Genomic DNA, 22,430 nt, shown 5'->3' with positions numbered 1-22,430 from the left:
TTTTCAAATATTTTTAATAATTTTGCGTTTTATAACCAAATATTATATCAAACTCACTTGTGTCTGCGCAAGCGGCTATAATCATTTTAAAATCACTCCAACTAGTAATGATAAATTATTATTCTCAGCGATTTGAGAATGATCAATAAAAAATAATATCTTACGCTTCAAACAAATTGGTTGAACTTCAATAAATTAATATTTTAGCACATGTCATGTGGGGCTCACATGTCATGTCCGTGGAAGCAGAAGCAAATCGGTGTCCTTAAAAAACTATTTTCAACTTCAATAACAAATCTTTCAAAATTAACAAAGCCACGAGTATATGTTTTTAAATTATCCATCACCGCAACCCGAGATTTTTTTTTTTTTTTTTTTTTTTTGCCTCAACACATGTCCAGACGTTTTATCTCTATTTTTGTTCACAAATCAACATATATTAAGCTAAATTTATTTATTAAATATTATTAATTAACATGTTTATATGATATAAAATATTATATATAAAAAATAAACTTTTAAATAGATAAATAAATTAAAAAATTAAAAATATTAAAAATTATCACATCATATATCATATCATATTCTTTAATAATTATTTTGATAATTAAAAAAAAATTATTATTTGTGAGATCCCACATCAGTTGGAAAAGAAAACGAAGCATACCTTATAAGAGGGTATGGATACCTTTCTCTTGAAAAGCGTTTTGATAAAACCGTACGAACTGGATCCAAAACGGACAATATTTCATGCGGGTGGATTGGACTATTACAGTTGCTAACACAGCCAGTACCAGGATCGGTATGCCAGCGAAGATGCTGGGTCCCAAGGGGGATGGATTGTAAGATCCCACATCGGTTGGAAAGGGGAACAAAGCATGCCTTATAAGAGAGTGTGGATACCTTTCCCTTAAGATACGTTTTGACAAAACCCTGCGGGCTGAACCTAAATTGAACAATATCTCAGGAATAAAGCATGCCTTATAAGAGAGTGTGGATACCTTTCCCTTAAGATGCGTTTTGACAAAACCGTGCGGGCTGAACCTAAATTGAACAATATCTCAGGAACAAAGCATGCCTTATAAGAGAGTGGATACCTTTCCCTTAAGATGCGTTTTGACAAAACCATGCGGGCTGAACCTAAGTTGAACAATATCTCATGCGGGTGGACTGGACTGTTACAGTTGGTATCAAAGCCAGTACCCGGATCGGTGTGCCAGCGAGGACGCTGGGCCCCAAAGGGGGTGGATTGTGAGATCCCACATCGGTTGAAAAGGGAAACAAAGCATGTCTTATAAAATATAACAGCCCAGTCCATCCGCATGAGATATTGTCCGCTTTGGGCCCAACCTGCACGATTTTAAAAGGTCTCTCAAGGGAAAGGTATCAACACCCTCTTATAAGGCATGTTTCGTTCCCATTTCCAACCGATGTGTAATCTCACAATCCACCCCCCTTGAGACCCAGCGTTCTCGCTGGCACACCGATCCGGGTCCGGCTCTGATATCATCTGTAATAGCCCAGTCCACGCGCATGAGATATTGTCTTCTTTGGGCCCAGCCCGCACGGTTTTAGAAGGCCTCTCAAGGGAAAGATATCCACACCCTCTTATAAGGCATGCTTCGTTTTCTTTTCCAACCGATGTGGGATCTCACATAAAAGGGTGTGGATACCTTTCCCTTGAGATGCGTTTTGATAAAACCGTGCGGACTGGACCCAAAGCGGACTATATCTCATGCGGGGATTGTGAAATACCACATCGGTTGTGAAGGAGAATGAAGCATGCCTTATAAGAGGGTGTGAATACATTTCTCTTGAGACGCGTTCCCGTGAGGAAAGTAAAACCATGAGAGGTAGGATTTGACTCACCACCTAGCTTCCAAAGCGGACAATATCTCGGTTGGGCCTGAGAAACCTGTGCCAGTAGGATTGGCAGGTTAAAGGGTGGGATCCCTAACCACTAAGACGCGTTTTGACAAAACTATGCGGCCTGGACCCAAAGCGGACAATATCTCATGCAGTTGGACTGGGCTGTTACAGTTGGTATCAGAGCCAGTACCCGGATCGATGTGCCAGCGAGGACGCTGGGCTCCAAGGGGGGTGGATTGTGAAATCCCATATCAGTTAGAAAGGGGAACGAAGCATGCCTTATAAGAGGATGTGGATACCTTTCCCTTGAGACGCGTTTTGATAAAACCGTATGAGTTGGGCCCAAAGCAGACAATATCTCATGTGGATGGACTGGACTGTTACATTACCTATACATTTTATTATATCTTATATTATATTTGTTGCAACTTATTTAAAGCTATGAAGCCTGACTTGAACTTTTCAGTATTGCATAAAATGCCATGGCTTCCACACTTAAGCCAACTCTCTTCTTCCTTATTTCCTTCTTCACCATTTGCCAGATTTCATGCACCCAAAATTACCACCCACTTGACCCTCTAACCCCATCAGAAATCCTTCTTGTCTGTACCATTGTTCGAAACTCATACCCATCCACTTCAACCCAAACCCTAACTGTCCAACATGTTGGTCTAGAAGAAGCAGACAAACAAACCATTCTTTCATGGCATTCAAAACCCACCAAAACCCCACCACCATGACACGGAGTCTCCATGGTCACCCGGTTCGAGAAACAAACACACGAGATCACTGTCGATTTATCGAATAGTTCCTTTACTCAAATGATACAGTGAAGGTGTTTGTAGGGCCTCTTGAAGGGATAACAGTGGTGGTTGATCTTGATGAGATGAAAATTGTTGGATATAGTGATAGGTTTATCATTCCGATTCCGACAAGGGAGGGGACCAAGTACCCGTTATTGAACCAGAGATCACCTTTCGGACCAAAACTAAACAATGTGGCTGTATTCTGGCTGGATGGTCTAGGGTTCAGGCTCGATGGCCATACTATCAGGTCAGTACGATTTTTATGGACTGTGACTGCCTTTTTCTCTATGAAAACTACTTCTTTTTATTATTATTATTATTATCAGTTTTTTATTTGGGCCAAATTCATTAAATTCAAGAGAAATAAGCAAAGCCCGGAAAGTATCAAAAAGTTATCTAAGATCATTAACGAAAGTTGATTGTTACTTTGTTTCCTACGTTTTCCATTTTTTATTTTACCCAACCTAATTAGCTTTTTCTTACTGGGACATCCCCAACTTTAATTCATTGACTATATTCATGGAACGTATGAAGTTTGTAAAGTTTAAGCGTGACTCACAAAAGCTTATTTAAAAATATTAATTTGGATCTTTTATCCCATTTTTTAAGTCTTGAAACCCATTATTAATATAATAGCAGCTTATTTAAAAATATTAACAAAGAAAAAATAAGTGAAATAAAATTAAAGTTTTTTTTTTTATTAAAGTGGATTTTATTACTGATTGGACAAGAATATGGAAAAAAAAAAAAAATAGAGATAAAGAATCGGGGATCTGGTCTTTTATCTGTAATTTGCTATCCCAAACTCTACCCCACCAATAACTTATTGCCAAATTTACAATCCAAAACCCTGTCCCATCAATACATTATTGTCAAATTTGCTATCCCAAATCTTGTCCCACCATTAAATTATTGCCACCTCGTTTAAAATGTTTGCCTCTCTTTTTCATTAATTTCTTCCTTGTTCTCATTTTTTGATTCCCATTTATTACTACCGTGGATGTGAATGAATTGAAGCCAAAAGCATTGGATTGGAGGCTTTTAATAAATACATATATATATATATATATATCGAATTAAGATAGGAAGCTGCAGTGGTCGACCCAGAAAATTTTTTCAGGGGCACCATTACATAGTCAACCATTGATTATTTTATAATATGTGGTTTGAAGAAATAATAACATAGAAAAGAAAATAACAAATGTAGCTATTTTAAAGTCCAACTAATTAGAATATTTACTAAAATATTTTTTTTAAAAAAAGAAAATATAATTTAGAGGCTAACAGAACCCTTTTACAAATGTTTGTTGGAACATTTGAGCACTGGATTGCTCTCATTATTTGGTTAATAACTTTGATAAAGGTAAAGTTGCTGTTTTTAGTCAACCAATATATATATATATATATATATATATAACTTCTAAAAGGGACAAACCTTTCTATAAATTCTTTTTGGTTATACATGAATTTTACAGGTTTCGCTATCAGGAGTATTAGCCACAAAGGGAGCTGTATACACTCACAGTGATCAAATAAAGGAAGATGTTTTTGGTACACTGCAACACTGTTGGTGTCCACCATTATCATTTCTTGAATTACCATCTTGACCTCGACGTGGATGGCGAAGCCAATTCCTTTGTCAAGAAGAATTTGGTAACCAAACGAAACCCAAAGCATATCTCACCGAGAAAGAGTTACTGGACTGTTTCAATCCAGACAGCTAAAACCGAATCCGATGCAAAAATCAAACTGGGTTTGGAACCATCTGAACTGGTTGTCATCAATCCCAATAAGAAAACAAAAGTAGGAAATCATGTTGGTTATCGTCTAATTCCCGGGATTGTTTCGAATCCTCCTTTGTTGAAGATGATTTTCCGCAACTTCGAGGTGAGTTTACAAATTATAATTTGTGGGTTACACCTTATAATAATCTGAGAAATGGGCAGGAGGGAAATTTGTTGATCAGAGCAGAGGAGAGGATAACATAGCAGTTTGGACACTCAGGTACATAAATATTTATATATACATATATGTTTATTAAAATTAAATATTTTGTAAAAGTAATTTAATATAAACATAGCTAATTAAACACAAATATTAATTATATTGGAATTCTATGCCCTTGGTGATGTGCAGGAATAGGAGAATTGAAAACAAAGACATAGTTTTGTGGTATACCCTGGGTTTTCACCATGTTCCTTGCCAAGAAGATTTTCCAATCATGCCATCTCTGTCCAGTGGATTTGAACTCCGGCCGACCAACTTCTTCGAAAAGAATCCAGTGCTTAAAACAAAACCTCTAAAGCATGTGGCCTGGCCTAATTGCACCATTACGCACTAGCTTTATTATTCTACTAATATTTGTCCTCCTCCATAGTTAAGAATAAAAGCTAAAATAAGAGAGGGGTATTTTTACTTTCTAGTACTTAATTTCTAAAAGAATGATGAATCAACATAGTAATAATCCTCACGGCTTTCAATTTGTTTAATATCCTTTAATAAAATAAATAAATAAATAAGGTCCACTCTCTCCCAAAATTGGTTGTTTTTCACATTTTTTGGTAGATCCCAATTGGCAAATTGATTCAACTCATATATTTTAATTTACTAATATTTTTTAGAGGCATTGGTCCTTCCATGTATCCTTATGGATGGCAAGTGGCATGTATGATGTTGAATATACATGCGATAATTATATGCAATAATTATGGTACACTCACGTGGACTTTTGTTTCTTGCTCTCATATTTACATGCGCCCCAGCCTGACGGCTCCTTCCGACCCATCCGTGCTGAGACAGACGAGCAAGTGGCAACTGATATTGGGATTGTGGTCCGGAGCATATATACTTTTTTCTCACTTATAACAAAGGTTTATCTAATTTATAAATTGAATACTTAGGTTTATAATTTAATTGATTGTTGGCATTATAATTATTATTTTTCACGATAATAATGCAAGTTGGAATTTTTTCATTTTAATATAATATATAAGTATATAAAATTATTATTTTATCATTATGATCTTTTATCAACCATTAAGTTATTTCAAAAATTAAAAAATTTATTTACAATTATTTAGGTCCTCATAAATTTTACTTTTTCAATATATTACTAAATTTATAGTTGATTAATAATTAAATTTTAAATTTTAGTCTTTAAAATGATTGAATGATTAATAATAAAGATTTGATATTAAAACCCATTTGATCGAGCTTATATATATATATATATATATATATTATAATTTTCTATACATAAAGATTAAAAATCGAGGAGTAACAAAAGATAAAAAAAATTGTTAGCAAATAAATTTATTTTTTATAATTAATTTGATAATTAATAGATAGAAATTTATATATATATATATATATATGGAAATAGACAGAAGATTAAGAAGGTGATATCAATCGTATAATATATATATATATATATATAAGGGAAGGTTTCCACACGAAACTTTTTGACAAAGTTTTCTTACAAATAATCCAAACCTTTAATTAATATAATCTAAGGTATACATTTGTCTTTTTCAAAACTCTTAAATTTCCTTTATATATATATATATATATATATATCCAAACAGCCTTTTATCCTTTATTTAAATAATTTTATGCTTTAAAACAATATTTTTTCTATCTTAATTAAATTTTTATCTCTCATAATTAAACTCCAACTATGTTTCTTTCCTCTCAAAATCCATCGATAAGATTTCTAAATTCTATACTTCTAACAGGTAAAATGGTTAAAAAAAAAAAAAAAGGATAGAATCCATTTGACAAAAATCGTGAAAGAGAAAGAAAAACACAATCCCTAAATCTCTCTCACTCTCTTTTCCTTAATTTTTACCATTATTTAAAATACTATTGATTCATAAACGCATAATTTGAATATATATATATATATATATATGGAAAAAGTTAAAATATCTACTTGTCCTTCAATGTCATTTCTGCAAAACAACTGAAGGAAAAGAAAAATCTATCTCGCTTTCATGTAAATGCAATTTAGTAAATGGTTAGCTGCAAACTTAAACTTTCAGCAGCAAAACCTAGTTTCATAAACCCAGAGCATTTTTTTTTTTTTCCGTTGTTGCATTGATAGATTTCTATCTCTTTGAATTAGAAATCATAGTTAGGCTTTTAGGAGATAAAAATGTGGTTAGGGCTTAAATAGAAAAGAGGAATATTTAATTAAGTTAGAGAAATATCATTTTAAAATAATAAATTATTTTTGGAAAGGATAAAACTTAAGAAGTTTGGATGTGGATATAAAGAATTTAAGAGTTTTTTTAAAAAGGCATATATATACCATTAGATCATATTAATTAAAGGCCTAAATTATGTGTTAAAAGCTTTGCCAAAAAGCTTTGTACGAGGAATATACCTTTTTATATATACATATATGTGTGTATGTATATATTAACTTTATCACCAACTAACGCATAGTTAATTTAATAAAATTATTGCTAAAAAACATAAATGTCCAAAACAAAAGTTTCTAATTAGTTTACAAGATAATTCTGGGATGGAGCAAAAATTTCTTGGCCCTGCATAAAACAAGAATGTTATATGGTCCTATGTTCTACATATGTTTACCTTTCTTGGCTCACAGCTTTTGGCTTAAGATATTATTGGGTATCTTAAATTCATATAAAAAAACCTGTTAATTTCAATCATAATCTGCAGATGGACAAACTGGATCTGGAGTGAAAATCAAACTACGCTTAAAACCGTCCAACTCGTAGTGATCAATCCCAATAAGAAAACAAAAGTGGAAAATGATAGTGGTTATCGTCTAATTCCCTGGATTGTTTCAAATCCTCTTTTGTTGGATTATCGAAATTAAATATTTAGTAAAATTAAGCAAATCAAGCTAACACAATTAATTATATTGGAATTTTATGCCCTTGTGATGTGCAGGAATAGGGGCATTGAAAACAAAGATATAGTATTGTGGTGTACTCTGGGTTTTTCACACATCCCTTGCCAGGAAGATTTTTCGATCATGCCGGCCGACTCTGTCCCGTGGATTTGAACTCCGACCGACCAACTTCCTTGAGAAGAATCCAGTGCTCAAAACAAAACCTCTAGATCCTGTGCCCTTGCCTAATTGCACCATCAAACTCTAGTTTTATTATTCTACTATTTGTCCTCCTCTATAGTTAAGAAAAACAGCTAAATAAAGAGGGGGGGCTACAAATTAAAAAAGTGGGAAATTTTGTATGTAGATTATTAAATTAGAATAAAATAATATATTCCCCAAATTTTTTCTGGTATCAAGTTTTGTTATAGATAAAAATGTTAAATTTCTTGAAAACTGTTCAGTAAACAAACTGGTGTGATAATAAAAAAGTAGTATCTATATGATCTTATGAAAATTTAAATATTTACATTTAATAGTTTACTTTTGTGAAGATTAATTTTCAATATGAAAAAATTTAAAACAAAATTAAAGGATCAAAGTCTAAAAGTGTAAATGGATTAGTTAATATGGTTGATAAAATGGAATATAGTATGCTGAAAAAAGAAAAGAAAAGGGTATAGGGTTCCTAGTGGATGCTGCATACTTAGACAAAAACCTTTTTTATGACTGAACCAATTTAAAATTTTATTCTCTAATTAATCATATATGACTTAAAATAATACGAAAAAAAGAAAAATATAGTATTAAAATTGGAAAAAAAAAGAGTAAAAATGAAATTTGTGAACTTTCTATTTGATGGAATATTTACACTAGTCATGACCAAAATATACACCCTAGCGTCAAGGGTAAAAAGGGAAAAAAAAGAATGGGCTAATAAGACAATCATTGCGATGCATCACCCAGAGAGCTGCTGAATTAACTGGAAATTGTTGTAGAACTCTGACGCTCAAATAGTGTGATAGCTTGTTAGTCAAGAAAGCTCTCTACGCAAATTTGATGTTTGATTTAAATAATTGTACTTCAAATCCCTTGCAGGAGATATTTTAACTTTAACAATTGTTGATAGTTTGAAAGTGGATTCTCTATCCTCCTTTTTAGGAGGCTTTTTGTGCCTTTTAACAATAAATTATTCAAAAAAAAGGGAGAGGCTGAACTTAAAAGAGAATACAAGGAAAAGGTGCAGACATATTACCGATCAGATGGTTCTTTGTGATTAATTAGATGGTTCTCTGCACGGTGAGCCTGGTTCGTTGCCCTAAAATAGAGCAATGAGAGAATGCTATGTTCCACAAGCGTTTTCGACATGTACTTGTGGATGTTAGTTTACGTTATCGACGGAGATTAAATTGGATTAGATTATTTTAAATCCGATACAATTAAATGAAATTTAATTAGATTTAAAGCAGCTGAATTTTTTTTTTCTTTTTTTTTTCCCCTAAAATAAAGCAGTTTCGATTGGACCTAATGATTAAGCACGCTTCTTTTAACAAGAAAAAATACTCATTTTACACTCTCCATTATCGACAAGATGGGGCCAAGTTTCGCTTTATCAGGAAAGAAAGATCATCGGTGATAATCCAGGAGTGAGTGGTGCAAAAATGAAATAACCTGAGGTAGACAAGTGGCCACGTAAAAAAGGAAGGAAACGTGGAGAGAAATTGGCCGAGCAAAGCAAACCGGTTAAGGTGAAAAACAAGGATAATAAAGTAGGAAGAGACGGGCAAAGACCCCTCCACACACACCCCCACCTTTTTTCTTTTTCTTTTTTTTCCCTGGTGCTAACACAATCCACGAATCCTATGAATTTCGGATACGATTGAAGATTGAAAATAAAAGGAAAAAAATAATAATAAAAATGATTTACACGTTTTTAAACTATTAAAGCTGATCAGTGGCTCTCTTGGTGACGCATGGTTGTCAGTTGTCTTATTACCCCTGCTTTTTGCCCTTTTTACCCTGTGATGCTCTACGGTTGATGCATGTTTGGCCTTTTGTAATATTCCATAAGAAGGTATTTCTCAAATTCCTCCTAAAATACTTCTATAGGATGAGCACATGATCTCAATAAAAAAAGAAAAAAAAAAGAAAAAGAAAATATATATATAGTCTGCCAGATTCACATGGATAAATGAAGTGGAAAGAGGAAAGAGGAAAGGATTGTACTCTTTTTTTTTATAATAAAGGAGTTGTACTTGCAACTACAAAATAAAAGATTAATAGAATATTGAATAAAATATACAAGAACGGATCCAAATGAAAAGGCAAAATAAATTAGGTTGATAAATAATACTACTTTTATACTTTCTAATATAAGACGTGATCCTAAAATGATTTAAAAATAAAAAAAAATCATATATTGGTCCGGGCAAATCCTTTATATGCAAAAAAAGAAATAAGAAATCAAAATTTTATCCATGACCTTATTGAGATCTCAACCAGAAGAAAAATTTTATGATTTATAATCAATTCCTAATTGAATATAACTCCTCCTAGATGTGAATTAATATGTTGACTGAATGAAACTAGTACTAGCATAAATGACCTTTTCGAAAGTCGTCGTGCTGCACTTTTTTTCTAAGTTTGAGCAAATCTCATGTTAAAAAAGAAAAAATGATGGTTTTTTTACTATGCATTTCAAAAATAAGTTCATGATATATTTATTTTTTGAACCTAAGTTGAAAAGCTAATCAAACAACATCTTATTTATTTTTAAAGTAAGTTTACACACACACACACACACACACACATATATATATATATATATATATATATAGAGATTTGCTGCTGAGTGAGAAAGTCCGCACCTTATGGAGTGCGAATCATGAGAATATAACGTTTGTCTTAAATTTTACCTTAAGTACCTACAAAGACTTTCTTTATGAGATTAATGAAATGGTACGCATCCATTTACACAAAAAAGGAAAGAAAAAAAAACTGTAGAGACTTTTTTTCTTGGTTTAATGAAACGGTGCGTGGCACACATGAAATTAATCACATTAGTCAAATTCTACAAAATTAATCCTTTCTCCATTCATATCTAAGCATTATTTTCCTTTTTGCGTTCATTACTAAGCATTCAGCATGAAACAAAAAAAAAAAAAAAAAAAATCTAAACATTCAGATCGAAAATTGCAGAGTGAGAGAGGAAGAGAATGAACTTGAAAGTGGCTGTGTTGCTGGAGGTACTGGGTGGCAGAGAGGAACACACTGGCAGCAGATAAGAACGAGGGTGAGCTTGAGCTATTGGAGCTGCAGTTGGTTTAGGGATTTAGGAAAGGTGATTCCGAAGCTGAAGGAGACTAGTTCTTCTCTGCTGTTTTTTCTTCTTTTTCTTTTTATGTTGAAAATGAGTATCACGCACCGTTTTATTAAACCAAGAAAAGAAGTCTCTATAGTTTTTTTTTTTTTTTTGTGTAAATGGGTGTGCACAGTTTCATTAATCTCACAAAGGAAGTCTCTGCGGGTACTTAAGGTAATGTTAAAGGCAAATGTCTCATTTTCATGATTCTCACTCCATAAAATGCGGACTTTCTCACTCTGTAGCAAATATATATATATATATAAATTTACTATGAAGGACCGATATACTTGCTATCAAAAGGGTACCAATTAATTACATATAATTTATTAATTATATTCTATAAATTACATATAATTGAATCATATGATTTATCATAACCTATGAATTATATGTGATTGACCATTCACACCTTTAATATCAAAGGCATGTTTGTGTTTTATGGTATAATTGTATATATATATATATATATTTCTTTAAAGTATTTGCAAAACATAATTAATTCTTTAACTTTCAAAAACTATTTTCAACTTCCACACCAAATCTTACAATTCTTCATTACTATAATATTAATTACTTTCAAAATCATTAAAACCAAATGTAATTGTTTTAAATTATCTACCACTACAATCCCACACATGCTAATTAAGCTGGAAGGCCTATTTAAAGCCTCTAAGCCTGCTAGGACTTTTCACAATTCATGTAAAAGCCATGGCAGCTTCCACACTCAAGCCAGTTCTCACCTTCCTTATCATCTCCTTCTTCACCATTTCCCAAATATCATGCGCCCAAAACCACCCACTTGATCCTTTAACCCCATCAGAATTCCTCCTCGTCCGTACCATTGTTCAAAACTCATACCCAACCACCTCAAACCAAACCCTAACTTTCCAATATGTTGGCCTAGACGAACCAGACAAGCAGACCATTCTCTCATGGCATTCAAAACCCAGCAAAACCCCGCCGCCACGCCGAGTCTCCGTGGTCACCCGGTTTGAAAAACACACACACGAGATCACCGTTGATTTATCGACCAGTTCCATAGTTTCCAAGAATGTTTACAAAGGAAATGGTTTCCCTTTGCTTACACTTGACGAACAAACAGCCGCAAACGAACTGCCATTCAAATATAAACCCTTTATCGAGTCGGTGAAGAAGAGAGGGCTTGAACTATCTCAAACCGTTTGTTCGGCTTATACGGTTGGGTGGTATGGAGAGGAAAAGAGTGGGAGAATCATAAAGCTGTCTTGCTTTTACTCAAATGATACAGTGAACGTGTTTGTACGGCCTCTGGAAGGGATAACAGTGGTGGTTGATCTTGATGAGATGAAGATTGTTGGATATAGTGACAGGTTTATCCTTCCGGTTCCGACAGGAGAGGGGACCGACTACCGGTTATCGAAGCAGAGACCGCCTTTCGGACCGAAACTAAACAATGTGGCTGTATTCTGGCCGGATGGTCCTGGGTTCACAGTCGACGGCCATGCTATCAGGTCAGTGACTGTTATGGACTGCGACTCTTTGTTTTTTTTAAATGAAAAATACTGTTTTATTATTTATTATTATCACCAAATCCATAAAATTCAAGCCAAGCTAGTATCATAAAATTGTAGTTGGGATTATTAAAGAAAGTTATTTGTTTGATTTGATTTTATTAACCCAACTTAATTAATTGTTTTCTTCAAGGAACCTGTGGAAGTTTGTGAAATTTCAAACATGCCCTAGGGGTTTGCTTGGACATGTAACTAGAAAAGAGTTTTGTGTTTTCAAAAATCAGAAAAATGTTGTGTGAAATTTTTGACCATAAATTTTCGAAAAGAAATTTTCAAAAACAAAGGGGATAAAAAAGGGAAAAAAAAAAAAAAAAGAAGGGAAAAGTCATATATGTTTTGAGTTGTTTTCAAAAATTCTAAAAAATATGAAAAATAAAATAATTAATTGTTATGAAGGCATATGCAATTTTCTCCTCTAATTTAATATATATATATATATATATATATATATGTCAAAACAAATACTTATTTTTGGTTTCTAATTTGTCTTGAAATGAAAAATTAATTGTAAGGGACCAAAAGATTCTTCTTCCCTACATAAAACAAGAATATGTTGCATCTTCTTATGTTTACCTTGTTGGCCCATATATTTTGAATTTTAAATTTTACCAAGATATTATTGAATATGTAGTAAATTAGATTAAAGATAATGTCCTACTAACCTTTTAATTCCCATCATAATGATAATCAGGTGGACAAATTGGGAATTCCATCTGGGATTCGATGTACGAGTCGGTGCAGTTATATCTCTAGCATCAATTTATGATCTTGAAAAGCAAAAGCACCGGCGAGTATTATACAGAGGCTACACATCTGAGTTGTTCGTGCCGTACATGAACCCAACGAAGGAATGGTACTTCAAAACATTTTTCGACTGTGGCGAGTTCGGTTTCGGACAATCTACGGTGTCTCTGGAGCCCTTGGCCGATTGTCCTTCTAATGCAGTGTTCTTTGATGGCTATTACGCTGGACAAGATGGCAAGCCAGTGAAAATATCCAATGCTTTATGTGTATTTGAGCAATATGCTGGCAACATCTTGTGGCGCCACACAGAGCTAACTATCCCAGGGGAAGAGGTATATATATAGAATTATTTGTTTAAGGAAACAGTGTTTTTTTTTTTTTTTTTAATTAGACTGTATCCAGAAAAACATGTTTTATTTAATTTTTTCAATTTTTTTTATTGTTGGCTTATGCGGCGGTATTAATTAATTTCAGATAAGGGAGGTTAGGCAAGAGGTGATCCTTGTGGTGAGAATGGTTGCCACTGTGGGCAATTATGATTATATTCTTGATTGGGAATTCAAGCCTACTGGGACCATCAATGTTAAGGTATGATATGATATTATTGTCAATAATAAATTCGGATTTTCTTTGTCTATATATATAGTCTCTATTCCATTAAGTAAAAAGAAAGAGTGTTTTCTAAAACAAAGTATAATTCCATCACTAATCCAATAGAAACAGAGACGCAAAATTAGAAACAAAATTTTTTTATAGATATTAAAATTATCCGGGATACCAATTGATATTATTGCGAAAATTTTAGAAAGAAACAAATGCCAAAGCGTTTACATACATACGTATATTTTATGAACTTGTCAAGCTGTTGATATAGGATCACATCAATTGGCATTACTTACACTAAAAAAGCTTATAATAACTTCAGTACCGTGTCCTTGCATATTCTCTAGGATAGTGACCTATCCAATCGGTCAACAAATATATATATATATATATATATAATGTCTACAAAAGGACAAAGTATGTCTGTCCGATTTATGAATCAAACAAAGCATTAATCACATTCTTAAAAAGACTTACAACTATTATACAATTCAGCTTTGTTACGCATAAATTTTTTACAGGTTTCGCTAACAGGAGTATTAGCTACAAAGGGAGTTGTATACACTCACAACGATCAAATAAAGGAAGATGTTTTTGGTACGTTGGTTTCAGACAACACCGTGGCTGTCCACCATGATCATTTCTTGAATTACCACCTTGACCTCGACATTGATGGGGAAGTCAATTCCTTTGTCAAGAAGAATTTGGTAACCAAGCAAAACCCAAAGAATATCTCACCGAGAAAGAGTTATTGGACTGTTTCAAGCCAGACGGCCAAAACTGAATCCGAAGCGAAAATCAAACTAGGCTTAAAACCATCGGAATTGGTTGTGATCAATCCCAATAAGAAAACAAAATTGGGAAATGATATTGGTTATCGCCTAATTCCGGGGATTATTTCCAATCCCCTTTTATTGGAAGATGATTATCCGCAAATTCGAGGTGCGTTTACCGAGTATAATCTGTGGGTTACTCCTTATAACAAGTCTGAGAGATGGGCAGGAGGGAAAATTGTTGATCAAAGTCGAGGAGAGGACAACTTGGCAGTTTGGACCCTCAGGTATATTATTATATTGTAATGAAATTTATATCTTAATGTAAAATATTTAAACGTAGCTAATTAACACAAATATTTTGGAATTTAATGTCCTTGTGATGTGCAGGAATAGGAGCATTGAAAACAAGGATATAGTGTTGTGGTATACTCTCGGTTTTCACCATGTCCCTTGTCAGGAAGATTTTCCAGTCATGCCGTCTCTGTCCGGTGGATTTGAGCTCCGACCCACCAACTTCTTTGAAAAGAATCCAGTGCTCAAAACAAAACCTCTAGAGCACGTGACCTTGCCTAATTGCACCACCAAGCACTAGTTCTATTGTTCTACCATTTATCATCCTCTATTTATGAAAAGCAGCTAAATAAAGAGGAGTATTTTGATTTCTACTACTTAATTTCTATGGCTTGACCAAAAAAAAAAAAAAAGAGGAAAATTTGAACATAAAATCTTATTAATTTTTAATTTTTTTATTCTAAAATCTTAAAATAGTGACTATTTAAATTATTATTTTTAATATATAGATTTCATTGATAATTATTCACCATTGATAAATAATTTTTTTCTTTATTAACTAGCTAATTATATAATTGTGGGAAATATTGTATGAAATAAAATTTCAGTATACACAAAATGATAAATATATATATATATATATCGAAATCAAAAATCAAGAATACGTCTAAAAGTTTTAATTATTTATTTTAAGAATTAGATAATGGAAAAACTACATCACTAATAGAACTAGTTAATATTTGAATATAAAATTATATTAAAAGGAATTGGTAAACCTTCTGATTTTTACCGTAGAACCCAAAAGTAGAAGCTTGAAGAAGTTTAGAGCATTTCTACAGTTATGAAGTTTGGGATTTATGTAGAACTTAAAGTGAAAGGTTTGTTGATTTATATAGCGTAGGTGTCTACTTGAAGAATAGCCGTTGTCAAAAAATTTAAATCAAAAATCAAAAATTAGTCTCCAATGATTTTGGTTTGTATTGATACGTGTATCTATTTTTTTTTTCTTTAAAAAAAAATGTATATTTTTAATAAGGATTGTTTTAAGTTTTATTGTCGAGTCATTTTCATGATTTTTTTTCTTTTTTATCATATCAGTGTAAAAAATATATTAAATAAATATACTGAAGAGTATATTTTTAATCATGGTCTATTTTTTTAATGTGGTAAAAAAATTTTAACAATTCACATATATAATTATTAGAGATTTTCTTATGTTCATGTAAAAAATGATGAATCAACATACATATAGCAATTATTCCCATGGCTTCAATTTGATTAATCCTTAATAAATAAGGCTAAAAAAGTACTGTTCACTTTCCCTCCCATGTCTCTGTGCATGCATAGAAGGACAAGTGGTAAATGCGATCATGAATATACATGTGATACACTTCTCACATGGTCCCATATTTACTTACACCGTGACGTGAGGGCTTTCAGATCCAAACCCACTATGACAGATTGGCAATTGATCATGCGGTCCCTTATTAAAGCAACAGGTTGATTTAACACTGAAGACCGAAAGCACCAAAAGGATAAGACTTTCCTTTTTAGCAAATAAATTTGTACATTTATTTTTTATCAATTTGATAATTAATAGACATATAAGAGGTTATTTTTTTCTTTTTGATAAACAATAGACACATGGTTAAGAGAAGGTCAAACCAGTACGAAAGTAACCATACATGGATAACAATTATTGCATATAGCATACTGCTTTTGGAGTATATATAATAATGAAAAATATTGATGGCGTTAGATGCTAAAAGATGGCTTCCAACCAGGTCAGTCGATTTCTTTTTTTAATGGCTTCCAATCAGATCAGTCGACTTCTTTTTCTCAAATCAAAATGACAAGTGAAAGTGACATGTGAGATTTGAGATGAAATTTCAGGCTTTGTTTTTATATCGAACGCATGCGTGAAAAATTGTTGTCCAAAGACAAACGTAGTCGTAGATCTTGGCCTGCGAATTTATTCAACTTGATGATCCGTCAACATTCATTTTAATTGTTAAACGCCCACTTCATTTTGGACGTTGCAATAAGTCATAAGTGGAAGGCAAATTGTGGTCCGGGCGATGGGATTTTTTTGATCCGATATTGTGGTGATTTTCATCTGAACCACATAAAATTAGTCCATATATATTTAATTTTTATTTGGATTATTACAATATCTATATTTATGTGTGTATATATATATATATATATATCCACAGCTATATATATATATATATATATGTATATTTTTGGGCAGTAATTTTACAATTTGTTATTGATGATGAATCATACTTGCACAAAATTGACATGTCATCCATGGTAATTAAAAAGAATAGCACTAGCATATGAAACAATAACTAATTGATTATCCTAATTTATTTCTATTTATGCTTTCATGATCAATATGAACTTAAAGTCTTCATGCTGGTTGTGAATAACTTTATTATTAATACCTTGAATAAAGGAGCAATTCTGAAAGAAAGCTCACTAAAGAATAGATGAGATTGAATCTAAAAGAAGAGGTTTGGAACTGACCATGCATCCGTCTCTGTCAAGCCATTTTCCATGTCAGCTGGATCATCAGTTTTCTGTCAATTAACTTAGTCACTCGGAATCCATTGGCCAATTAACGTTGCCGCAACAAAATCGGAACAACACATGCTTTTATGTTACGACGGTAGGGACGATTGCTTCCATTACTAACCAGAAACACACCAGATTCTCCTTTGGTGCAGACATGGTATTACATATGTAAAGCAAAGTGGGTATTGAAAACAATAATGCAGTGATCACGTACGTAGAGCAAAGAATTTTAATTGGTTGAAAGATAGACTAGAGATGGAAAGCATTTAATTTGCATTAAATAATAACTTTTCTCCAGAAAAGATTAATGGATACGTTGGATTTGACGTGCCTGAATTTTGAATAGATTTTATGTGTCTAAACTTAGTTATAAAATCAATCAACAAAATAGGAACATATAATTTATTCTCTGCCGTAGATTGATTTTCATAACTGTCAACCGAAAACGATGTAAATAGCATGCCTGTAGGATTTTTCTATTAAATTTAAATTCCACTGGGAGACAAAAACATTGCCTCCTTAAATTAATATATAGCCATGGATTGAAACTTTAATTCTGTTCTATACCCCAATAAATGTTTTTTTTTTTTTTAATCATTTACAGTAATACTTCTTTATAGTTATAATAATTCTTCTTTACACCTCAACATCTTAACACATGACTTCCTAAATATAATTATAAGTAGTTTCGCAACTAAATCCATCTCATTTAAGATGTCCAAATAAATGTTCACAAGATTTAAATGATATATGTATATAATTGTCACAAGCAAACACCATCGCATTAATAAATTAACTAAGTTTATTACAAGTTTACAATAACCCATCCTTCATATAAAATTCCATTATTTTGGGCAAAGGAATTAATTACAGAATATCCCTTGAATAAATGAATATATATTAAACAAGAAGATTAAATACATAAAATATATATATAAATATATATATATATAATACTGAAATATATATGATTTTTCTTGATTCACTAGTTAGGAAGTGTATTGGGTCATATAAATATTGGTTATATTAATAATTTAGCAAGGGGCTGTTGTCAAAAAAATTGGCAGGCCGGAGCTCAAAACCTGCATGAAGTGTGGGCATTGCTGGGAAATCTTCTTGGTAAGGAATGTGATGTAACCCAACCGTGTACCATAAAACTATATCTTTCTTCTCGATTTCTCTATTTCTGTTCCAATCAAATCAATTATCGTATATATAATATGAAAACACAAATTCTAATTGAATTTAAAAACTGAATTCTTTAAAATGCAGTCGTTGAAATGTCCAGAAAAAGTAAAATAAAATAAAATTTCCCTTCATGTGTGTCCAACAACAATTGGTTTACATATACTGTTATCTAAAGTCAACGCAGAAATCAGAACATATAAAATCATACTGAGAACTTATAATGGTTAATTAGTTCCAAACTATGATTCCTTTATAATATACTTACGAATTCAATACAGTTTACACGAATATCGAGATGAACATCAAAATAATAAATTCATTTATTGTTGGTTATATAGTTCATGCTTTACATGCTAATTATTATTTGGAGGGTGGCGCGGGGGGTGTCAAGTGCTTATTAATATTATAGATGTCAAATATACCGATTTTATGATGAGTGATATTATTATTTGAGATACATAATGTATATATAAATTACTTTCTTTATGCATTAAAATATATTTACAAAAAAATTGTATGATTTTGTTAAGTGGTCACGAAACGTTTTTCAAGTAGATAGCAAATGATCATATCTTCTTCTTCTACTTCATTTTTTCCTTTCTTTTTTTTTTTCTTTTTTTTTGGGGCTCAAAGCGCAAATAATCATATCTTGAATGTAAGATCTTAGTTCGGACAAAGTTTAGTTTAAAACAAAATTTAACAAATGTCGAAAAATAAAGCAAAAAGTAAATAAAAATAATAATAATAAAAGAAAACCAATAAAAATAATCATTTACCTTTGGCTCCAAACAGCTAAGCCATCGTCTCCTCGGCTCCTATCACTGTAAAATCCAGCAGCCCACCTCTCCGACTTGTTATAGGCGGTCACCCAAACTTGATACTTGGTATAAGAAGCCCTGATCTGCGGGTAATCATCTTCCGCCAAAAGAGAAGTAACCGGCTGTCCTGTAACCAGCCGGTAACCTACGTGATTCCGAACCCTCGTCTTCTTATTTGGATTCACAATCAACAGCTCGACTGGCTCCATGCCGAGCCGAATCCTGGCGTCGGCTTCCGTCTTGGCTGTATCCCTAACGACCGTCCAGTAACTCTTTCTAGGAGATGTGGGATTATTGGCGGAGACTCCCGCAGTTACTATTTTGCCCTTGACGAAGGAATTGCTGTTACCGTCAACGTCAAGGTCTAGATAGTATGTTAGGAAATGATCGTGGTTAACGGCGACGGTGTTTTCGGATACCAAGGTTCCGTACACATTTTGTGTTATCTGGTCGTAATTTGTGTATGACGTGGCCTTCACCTCCAGGAGACCTGTCAAACCCACCTGCCAAAAAGGTGCTGTTTCATACTTGTTTTATAAATTCAACGGCTGAGAAGCTCTTTTATAAGTTGTTTAAATTTAGAAACTCTAAATTCAATGGTTGGTGAACAAGCTAGCTATAGTTTCCATCGGACCTTGCTAATAGTATAGCTATAGTTCCAACTTCCAATTGGACCTTGAGTTTGACCTTAAGACCCACTTTTTTTGAATAGTCGAAGAAAAATCAGAAGCAGAAAATTATTATTATTATTATTATTTATGTATTTTAGCGTTGGCAATCAAGTTCCAAATTAATCTCATGAGGGTCGTGAACCATTAAAACTGTATTCCAAGACTATGTTTTAATGTTTGGGTATAATCTATTAAATACATAAAAAGAAAAGAAAAAGAGTATAATCGAAGGCTATATTTACCTAAAAGGAAAGTAGATATAATAAGAACGTGTTAAAAAAGCACGTAAATGTACTAAGATAAATGGTTGCGCGATCGTGCACTTTAGAAAACAAAGTCAAGAGCGGCAGGGAAAAAAAGAGGCAGCAAAGCAATATTAGAATTATAGCAGCCTCTCATAATAATAGTAAAATAAAAACTATATAGTAAGATTGCTAAATTAGTTTCCATTTTTTTGTTTTATTTGATTAAAGTATTGCCAACCAGTTTTGAACAAACACCGGATTTTTTAACCCATGAGGAAAAAGAGAATTGAAGATGAAAAGAGAGAATAATTTACCCCAACTTTGATGGTGCCACTTTGCTTGAATTCCCAATCAAGAACATAATCATAGTTCCCCACGGTAGCCACCATTCTCACCACCAAACTCACTTCGGGTTCACCACTTCTTATCTAAAAATTTAATCCACACATTATTAACATCGCTAAAAGCAAATTCCAATCTCAAATCCATAAAAAATAAATAAATAAATAAAAATAATTGAAATCCACCAAATTGTAAATACTTATAAATCTATTTTACCACTTTCCCAGGAACATTAATTTCAGTATGTCTGGCTGCAACATCACCCGAATAGCGTTCAAATATGCAAATTGCCCTTTCCACTTTCTGTGCCTGCCCATCTGCCCCATTCATATACCCATCAATATACTCTGCATTTTCTGGGCAATCAATCAGTCTTTGCAAAGAATCAGCCGCTCTTCCAAACCCAAATTCTCCAATATCCATAAACGTCTTGAAATACCATTCATTTGTCGGATCCATATAAGGCACAAAAGTCTCTGACACATGGCCTTTATAAAGCACACTCCGGTACTTCTTTTTTCTACCATCAAATACAGAAGCTGTCGATATAATCACACCAGCTCGAGCACTGAATCCCACATGGAAAACCCAATTAGCCCATTTCACCTTATTGCCATCCAGGGTGAACCCAGATTTTTTTTCCATGCAAGATTCAGATTTCGAATCCGATTTCATTGTACGGAAATCTGTACCTTCAGCTTTTGGTAATGGGACTCTGTACCTATCAATGTACATTACGATCTTCATCATATCAACGTCGACTAATAAAGTTATTCCTTCGATCGGTCTCATAAAGACATTGACTGTACCTCCTCTATAGAAGCATGAAACTTTTAGAGCTCGTTTGGTGATTTTTTCACCATACCAACCCACAGTGAACGGTACACAGGAAACTTGGGACAAATTCAAACCCCTGCTCGTAACAGAGTCCTTGAATTTCGTATAATTCAGAGGAAGTTTGCTTGCTCGGAAAAGCTCGTTGAATGTGAATGGAGGGAAACCATGACCGGCGTAAACTTGATCCGATTTGATTGAGTTTGTGGTTAGGTCAACGATGAGCTCGTGGGTTTGACCAATTGCTCGAACAACCACCTTGGCTTTGCGAGCTGGGATGGATTTGTTTTTCTCATTGTGTCCGATTGCTAGAAAGTTGAGGACGTCTTGTTTGTCGGGTTCATCGAGGTCAACGAAATGGAAGGTCAGGTTAGGAAGAGATCCGAGGTGGGATTTTTGGACTATGACCTTTATTTGGTTGAATTCAGAAGGGCTAAGAGGGTCTAGAGGATGGTATATACCAGAAGCTAAGCAGCATGGGATGAGGGACAAAACTAGAAATGGTACAAAAAATAATGGAAATAAATTAGTGCTCATTTTGGTTATGTTTTATCTGCTTCAAAGAATTTGGACCGAGATTTTTTTTTTTTTTTTTTTTTTTTTTTTTTGATCTGGGATACTGATTACATGATTCCAAAAACTACTTAAATAAGCGAAGAATCTCTCGCTGCTTTCCCCTTTTTCTAACAAAGAGCTTTAATTTGACGGCTTTAATGGACCCCATAATGATGAATAGTTTCAGAAGCTTCCTTTGCTAGGACATTTGCACTCTTATTTTTATGTTTCTGTACTTTTCATGCGTTGAGAGCAAGATTAATGTGATTTTACTTTGCTTTACTTTGAAACGGAAGTGAAGGGTATGATTTAATTTCAATGTCACATTTCTCT

At 33.1% G+C, this 22,430-nt stretch overlaps 2 protein-coding genes and 1 pseudogene across 2 annotated transcripts; 2 read left to right on the top strand and 1 right to left on the bottom strand.

Moving 5' to 3' along the window:
- Positions 1-750: 750 nt before the first annotated feature.
- Positions 751-5,100, top strand: LOC107423191 (amine oxidase [copper-containing] alpha 2, peroxisomal-like; annotated as a pseudogene).
- Positions 5,101-11,345: 6,245 nt separating this feature from the next.
- LOC107423205 (amine oxidase [copper-containing] alpha 2, peroxisomal) lies at positions 11,346-15,241 on the top strand. The gene is made up of 5 exons (XM_016032731.4): positions 11,346-12,390; positions 13,142-13,526; positions 13,669-13,782; positions 14,319-14,857; positions 14,961-15,241. The coding sequence occupies exons 1-5, from the start codon at positions 11,609-11,611 to the stop codon at positions 15,163-15,165; spliced, it is 2,025 nt and encodes a 674-aa protein (XP_015888217.3). The 5' UTR covers positions 11,346-11,608; the 3' UTR covers positions 15,166-15,241.
- A 2,981-nt stretch (positions 15,242-18,222) lies between these two features.
- LOC107423201 (primary amine oxidase 1) lies at positions 18,223-22,165 on the bottom strand. Its single transcript, XM_016032729.4, has 4 exons — positions 20,925-22,165; positions 20,681-20,794; positions 19,409-19,953; positions 18,223-18,630 (listed from the first exon to the last, which is right to left on the bottom strand). Exons 1-4 carry the CDS (start codon positions 22,077-22,079, stop codon positions 18,471-18,473), a joined length of 1,974 nt encoding a protein of 657 aa, XP_015888215.4. The 5' UTR covers positions 22,080-22,165; the 3' UTR covers positions 18,223-18,470.
- Between the last annotated feature and the right edge of the window lie 265 nt (positions 22,166-22,430).

This window comes from Ziziphus jujuba, chromosome 3 (genome assembly GCF_031755915.1).
Source record: "Ziziphus jujuba cultivar Dongzao chromosome 3, ASM3175591v1".
NCBI lineage: Eukaryota > Viridiplantae > Streptophyta > Magnoliopsida > Rosales > Rhamnaceae > Ziziphus > Ziziphus jujuba.
The sequence above is the reverse complement of the archived record's forward strand: the minus strand, read 5'-3'. Positions and strand labels throughout refer to the sequence as shown.

Bases quoted from the DNA above. Each gene is read 5' to 3' on its own strand.
- LOC107423205 (XM_016032731.4), top strand. From the start codon at position 11,609: ATGGCAGCTTCCACACTCAAGCCAGTTCTCACCTTCCTTATCATCTCC. The intron at 13,527-13,668 runs GTATATATATAG...AATTAATTTCAG, and splicing joins TAACTATCCCAGGGGAAGAG to ATAAGGGAGGTTAGGCAAGA. The intron at 13,783-14,318 runs GTATGATATGAT...AATTTTTTACAG, and splicing joins CTGGGACCATCAATGTTAAG to GTTTCGCTAACAGGAGTATT.
- LOC107423201 (XM_016032729.4), bottom strand. From the start codon at position 22,079: ATGAGCACTAATTTATTTCCATTATTTTTTGTACCATTTCTAGTTTTG. The intron at 20,795-20,924 runs GTAAAATAGATT...TTAAATTTTTAG, and splicing joins TTAATGTTCCTGGGAAAGTG to ATAAGAAGTGGTGAACCCGA. The intron at 19,954-20,680 runs GTAAATTATTCT...CCTTTTTGGCAG, and splicing joins GTGGCACCATCAAAGTTGGG to GTGGGTTTGACAGGTCTCCT.